General features: G+C 39.5%; 1 protein-coding gene across 1 annotated transcript in view; it reads left to right on the top strand.

Annotated features, from left to right (window-relative positions):
• Positions 1–4068: 4068 nt before the first annotated feature.
• Positions 4069–7442, top strand: part of LOC145467260 (protein sidekick-1-like) — a 40571-nt gene continuing 37197 nt past the window's right edge. Inside the window, exon 1 of the mRNA XM_081450808.1 lies at positions 4069–4600. Coding sequence (XP_081306934.1) covers positions 4405–4600 — 196 coding nt within the window. The 5' untranslated portion in view covers positions 4069–4404. The remainder of the gene's footprint in view (positions 4601–7442) is intronic.

Raw genomic sequence — 7442 nt, 5'->3', positions numbered from 1 at the left:
GATTACACTTTTGACCCGCCTTTGACAGTGCGCAAAGGCGTATCAAAGGATCACCTTTAACCCTAAAAACACAGGCGTTCAAAGGTGAGTAAAAACGGCCTTTCACGCCTTTGATTTGGTGGTAAAGGTTTATTCACAGATGATCTTTGATTCGCGTCACAGATCGTCAAAAGCGTGCAAAGGCGACCTTTACAAAACCTTTAACAACACATTTGACGCGCGGTAAAGGCGATTTTTCGTGCCGTGTCAATAGCTGTTTCGTTCATTAAAAATTGTTCGTTTCGCTCGTATAAGTTCATTAAGATCGACGAATAAATCACGTTCTCATCAAAGCTTACCACATTGGCATGAGATTTATTCATTTTAAAGTCTTCCCCATGAGGCCACTGCGGCTCTCACTAGTTCCACCATGCGTGCCACTTAAATGCTTGCCCGACTTTTCTATGTAAACGCTGTTTGTGCAAACTACTGAAATTTAGTCACCTCATGACTCAAGACACCCCATGGCTATTATTAGATGGAAACTGTACAGATATCCGTGTGCATCAGTAAAATATGCGAGAAACTGATCCGTGCTAGAAACACGCTGGTTAGACATAAAAAACTGGAAATGCCATGTGACAGGTGACCAATGGGCTTCATAATACAGATGACATTAGGGACATTCAATCCTTCACGAGACAAAATCCTAATTTTTCGTTGAGTGTTTGCGGATGAGTGGCAATCAAGGGTTTTAAACAAATTGGACATGTTTTACACGGAGAACGTTTTGAGACTGTCATTCACATTGTAGGCTATTGTGGAAAAAAACGAGATTGAGTGTTTGTGGAAAGAGAGTGACCCTACTTTGCAAGCGTGGCACGCGTAATTTTAAAATTTCCTGCAAGGGGTGACCAAGTCTCTTCAATAAACCAAACAGCAGAAGAGCAATACAGGCTAAATTCGACAAGTTCCTCGTTAAACTTTGAATCCATGCTGAATCAATCCAGTATGGATTAATTAAAAGTCATCACAAACGATTTTGATAATTTTCTCTTCGAAAAACCCCCTTTTAACTGCCAATACCTAAAACACATATTTCCATTGATGGACACCTGAAGAAAATGCTTTGGTTTTGTTATAAGTCGCTGTTTAAGGGCCCTGAAGCTATATAAGAAGTGTTGACTTCATGGCCAGTCGTGAATCTGCAGTCGTAAATCAGGAATACAGAAAGTTCTTCCTAGATGTCTTAACAGACTTTGAATCTCTAGCGAATCATGGTTATTTGCATGAGATTCTTGTAAGATTCTCGATTCTTGTAGCTGTGGGTCCCTCCTTGCTCTTCAGAAGTTTGTCTCTCGTGCCAGTCGGGAGGTGTCATCCTCGAAGCTTAGAATGTTCTCACTTTGTCCAGTCAAAAGCTTTATTTCTTGGGCTGTTTCCAATCAATGCAGCGGGGTGAAGTCACCATTTACGATTTTGACTCCTGAGGTTCGATCCCTCGGAAAGAAACTTGATGGGCAACACCTTTAAAGGTGCCCCGGAGTCGATGAGCATTTTAATTAGCTTATCTGCGACGTTCATTGTAGTCAGGACTTTGGATTGAAGTACCAGTGTAAAGATGTTAACTTTTTCTTGAGTGTGAGAGACTAACAGGATTTTATCTTTACTTTCTTTCAGCTGATTGACAAATTTTCCTCGTGACTTGCGGCCAATATTTGTTTTCTTCTTGCGATGATTCTTTTCTGCTGCACATTTCGCGGCAAAATGGTTTTCTTTCTTGCAGTTATTACAGACTTTTCCGAACGCAAGACATTTCATTGCTGTTGCTTTCTCTTGACTTTGGCCACAATAACGGTACTCACACAACACGGGAGGCTTACCTGGCTTCAAAATTAAAGTTTTGGTCCTTTGTAGCGATCCTTGAAACCTAGGTAGCATTAAGACTGCCAGCTTTCCCTTCCAGCTGTAGGTTTGTATACAAGGTACATTTATACGTTCCTCATCTGTGTCGAGCGTGACGGTCACATAATTCGATGTTCTTTGCCTGATTACTAACCATTGTTAACCTCGAAGCCGGTTTAATCATTTAGAGTCCTCTTGAAAGGTTTGTAGAAGCACTCTTTCGGACAACTCTCGGCACACATACATGTATGAACAGTAAACGGTGATCCGGGAATCCAAGGAAGGATTGATATATATTACGGCCATTTTGTGTTTACAACAGGTGTTGTAATTCCCAATCTTCCCTTGAGTATCACATCAGATTGGGACCTAAAACACCTGTTGGGAACAGTTAGGTTTCAAGGATCGCTACAAAGGACCAAAACTTCAATCTTGAAGCCAGGTAAGAGATTTACGTAAGGCGAGTATGTTAGTTACTCACTGGAATATTTTCAAAATATCCTGAACTTTAAGCGGTCGTTAGTTTTGAAAACCTACTGGGCAGACAAATTTTATTGCTGTCTTAAATTAAGGGACATTTATACTTTCTATTCATGTAGTTTAGCAGTTTCAAACAGGTGCCACATTTTTAAAACGGGCCTTCAAAGTAGAGCGATTTTCGTGTTAGGTTCAAAAATCGATTTAACTGGTAGAAAATCTTCTTTTAACCGTTGAAGGAACAACATTGAATTATAATTGCAACATGGCTAAACAAAATGCTATGATATATCTATAGTTGAAAAAAAGAACTGGGACTTTTGAGCGACTATTAATTTTTTTAGAGCGCCGGCAATATGTCCTATTTTTCCGGTTTCGGCAGGCACGCAACTTGTACTTCAATCAATCCCAGAAAAATTCAAATAGAATTTTTAATCAAGTGATTGACTAGGTAAGGGCTTCGAAATCCCAGCTTATGAAAAAAATCGAATTTTTGATGTAAAATCAGTGGTCGGTTCTTACAGAGACAGCCTCTTAACAGCAATTAGATTCAGCGGTATTTTCACTGAATTCATCACAGGAGACGAAAATGAACACTAGTACACGTGCATGCGATGACAGAAATTGTCGCTTGCAATAATGAGTGCAAACATTTCTTGACAGGAAGGCGTGACACATTCTCGACTCGTTGTGTTGAAACTTGAAAGAAAAGAATATTGAACACATATTGAATATTTGCTCCGCCGAAGCGATGCAAATTTAATCTACGCTTGGCAATATAAACTAATATTCATGATGCTAAAAATTCAACAATCAATAATTCATCCTTTTTTGGTCATGTCGCCAAACATCTCACTTTTGGAATAAACTTACTGAATGGCTGAAAAACTTAAATTTCCTCCCTAGAGATTATGCTTTGACAAATATTACTGATTTGGGTCTGAGGCCAGATATCTTTCAATTTGCGCTTCTTATCAATTACCGCTTTCTCCTAACACGATATCACATATGGCTCGCTAAAACAAAGGATGATCATCCAAATCTCACGCATTTCATATGCACACTAAAATCAAGATATGAAATAGAAACAAAAAGTGCAGACACAAAGAAATGGAAACCTCTTACAGGATATATGAGGATTTAATTAATATTTTAGATTATATCTTCTATACCTATCGGTATCTCTCTCCTACCCATTAGTCTATTCCTAATCTCCTGTCAGATGCATAACTCATTTTACCTTTAATGTACCACATGCCTTTGGTCTGTTTTTTTTTTTTTTTTTTCATGTTTCTATACTACAACCTCAAGCTGTAATAATAACTAGCTATTTTTCTTCTTTTTTTCTTTGCCCCTTGTCGTCACTGAATTTCTTAGTTGTGTAAGTCGTTTAACTGTATTTGTTAGTAATGTAAGTCGTTTAGATATTGTAATTGAAATAGTGTAAATAATTAGAGCGATATAATGTAAATAGAAAAAAAAACATTCAACAAGAATATACATCAAAGGAAAATATAATTAGCCATCGAAAAATACTAGCAGAATGTGTTTCTTTAGTCAAATGTTGCTATTTTAAATACCCTTTTTGTGCCAGTCGCAGGGTAACTTTGTGATGGCCGTACTTTTTGCCATTCTTCTGGCGTAATCGGTGTTCCAAAATTCCAGCGACGCTGCTAACACACCATCGTTTCCTATCGGGCCTGTTAGTGACAGAATGCGAGCCTCAGCGAGCTTTTGTTCACAAATTATATTTTGTCGGCTATGACATCGACAACCGCGAGAAATATCAGTTCTACCGCCGAACCTCGAATTGCCTTTTACCAAACGCTCAAGGTTCTTCATCTGGTAGAAAGCAGTTCGTAGGGACACCTTCTGCTTTGTCATCCTTTATTTATATATAACGCAGGCTCTGCCTCCCGCTTATTATGGAAGAGTTTTGCTGTCCGTTTCCACGATCTCGCAACTATCCTCCATTTTCCATACCACGTACAGGTGCTTCTTGTCAGAATCACGTGATTATGGTCGAATCATGACGGGCGAATCATGTACGGCCGAATCATGTTTCAAAAACCCGGATCTATACGCTGCACTGAAATCGGCCTTAACTTCTCTCGTTTAACCATACTATGCTTCCAAGATATGGACGAACTTCTTGTCAAAACTAGTACCTCCAGACAACTTCTTCTCCGCTGGGTTCCATTCTTCTTGTTGTTGGTATCCTATTCGTCCGCTCAAGAAGGTAACAAATATTTCGTATTTGAAAACAAGCGCTCCACATTTTCTGAAAGAAAGTTACCTTGCTATACGTACATGTAGAACGATACATGTAGATTGCTTCAGCCGGTTGTTCAAGATCGATTTTTCGATATTACATACTTCTGTTTTCACGTACTAAAAAAATGGCTTCGAACCAGAACCGCCAAAATAGAAACTGATAAAGGTGTTGCTTATTAGTTGCCCCTATCACAGTGATATGTGTATCCCCGTGATATGTGTATCCCCGCACACATATCACTAGTGATATGTGTATCCCCCGTGGGGATACACAAAACACTGATACGCGCCTGGGCATTCAACGAACAAAATAGCGACTCGGTTGCGAGGTTCCAACGAGCGCTGTAAAGAGTAGAAGAAACCAGAAATGAATTCGCGCCCAACGGAGCAGATTAGGATTTCTTGAGTTTGGTTGAGTTCCAACCGACGCGATTGTATATCAGACTAAAACTTCGAACAGCGGATACACATATCACTAATTATTTCATGGCGCAGTGATCTCAGTGTGTATCCCCTAAACACAGCCGTTAGATTGGCTATCTACCTGATCGAAGAAAATGGCCCGAAACGTGCTGGCTGCTTACTCGCTACGACGTTTATACCCAGGTTGAGTTTTGCGGAGTTTGCAACTCGAATGTCTAAATATCTAAACTGAAATCGCGTGCAGGGGATACACATATCACTAATTATTTCATGGCGCAGTGATATGTGTATCCCCAGAAACACAACTGTTATAATATAGCGCATCAACCTTGCCAAAACTGCAGGCAATATTAGCACCCGACGTTTTTACACGGCTTGGGTTCACTGAAGTTTGAAACTCGATAATTCCACTAAAAACGCGTGTACGCGTGCACGGGATAATAAGGGATACACATATCACTGATTATTTCATGAACTAGTGATATGTGTATCCCCATGGACACAGCTGTTATATTGGCTTTCTACCCAAGAAGAAAAATGCCCATAACATTTGCATTGTCAAAACTGGCTTGCTAGAAATATTCACACCCGGCATTTATTCATAGCTTCGGATTTCTGGAGTTTCACTGACGTCGGTTGTACACCGTCGCCGACCGCATGCAGGGGATATACATATCACTAATTATTACATGGCGCAGTGATATGTGTATCCCCTGAAGACAGCCGTTATCTAGGTTAACTGCCGAAGAATAAACGTCGAATATTATGAAACGTGCTAGCAATATTCGCAGTATAGCAATGTATACAGCTTGAGACAACATATCTTACAAGAAGTCGAACTGAAAAGCGGGTGCAGGGGATACACGAGTGCCACTAATCATTTTATGGCGAGCGGGTCGAAGCAGTGATATGTGTTTCACTCCACGAATAATTCAGATGCAAACAAGGCGATGAACAGTGGAGAATATGCGTTACTCGAAGGGTGAGAATGCACCGCGCAATTAACATCGTCCTAGAAATCCGGTGTCGTGAAACTCAAATTGAAATATACCTAGATCCATTTGGTGTTCAACTTTAAATTCATTACATCCTGCTCGGAGAAAACCAGTTAGGATCAAGAACACAATTCCAGCAGCAGATACGTAAACTTTTTCAACTACAAAAATTGAGATTTGTGTTTTAAGCCTGTTTGGGTTAGTCGTTCGTCCAGTAAGCGACCGGACGACGAGAGCGCTTTCAAGGAGGATATTGCTTTTTAAAGTAGAGGGGAGGGGGTGGGGGATACACATATCACTGGTCGCCATTTTGGAGGGGATACACATATCACTAGTGTTATGTGTGCGGGGATACACATATCACGGGGATACACATATCACTGTGACAACGGTTTTGTATTTAGTTTTCCTTTCATTTCCGGTGTTTCTTTTGTTTTTCTTTCATTTATCTATTTCGCCACGCTATGACTCTTGGGACATGTCACGTTCTTGCTTAGTTGTCGCACTTCTGTTAGAGGATCGTCGGTGTTATGTTGTTGTAGGAATCATCGTCGAATTTTAAGGACCTTTATAAGCCAGCTAGAGGCATTACTGCGCGGAAAAGATATGTAAGTGTTTTATTGTTTTGTTTATTTTAGTTATATTCCATTAGGTTCGCTTTTCATCGATTATTAAGAGTCACTGACTGGAAATATCGAGAATGGCTGGCCAGGTTGGAAAAATCGAAAATCCTGAAACTTTGCCTAAAGAACACTTTTAGGGAGCCACTTTCGAAAATATTATTCCGATTTTCTTAGAATTTAAAGTCTTCGAGAAATTCGCAAAAAACGAAAATATAGCTTTTTGCCTCATTAAATATGCAAGAAATATCTGGAAAATTGACAAAGTTCTCGGTATTCGCATTGAAACAATTTACAAAACTAGAACTCGGGGTAAACTTAGCATAAGAGCTTTACTTTTCTTCTTTCTAACAATAGGAAGTTTTAAATTTTTCAAGCATTTTGAAGGATTCCGTCGGCCGTTGAAGAATTGCCGTCTAAAGCCCCTATGAAAACGGCAAAAATTGCGTAGTTTTACGGGCTTAAAACGCATCTTGGTATGTCCGATATGGAACTAAAACAAGTACTGTGCAAAAGAGTGTTGTTTCTACTATAATAATATGGAAAAAAATTTCTGGGCAATCGAGGTTCACACAGGTAAAATGCAAAAGTTCGCGACAGTCTCTTCTCAAATTTGCATAATGCGGTATGTTCAAAGAACTGTATTGTTGAGCACTCTAGTCTGTTTTTGTTCCATTTGTGGGCCTTGCTTTGTGGGAAATATACAAAAAGAGAGTTGATCCATGTCGTTATTACAACATTGTTTCATTATTTCACGCAAGGTACATAA

The sequence above is a fragment of the Orbicella franksi genome, chromosome 14 (genome assembly GCF_964199315.1).
Source record: "Orbicella franksi chromosome 14, jaOrbFran1.1, whole genome shotgun sequence".
Lineage (NCBI taxonomy): Eukaryota > Metazoa > Cnidaria > Anthozoa > Scleractinia > Merulinidae > Orbicella > Orbicella franksi.
This window is presented reverse-complemented; position numbering and strand designations above follow the sequence as displayed.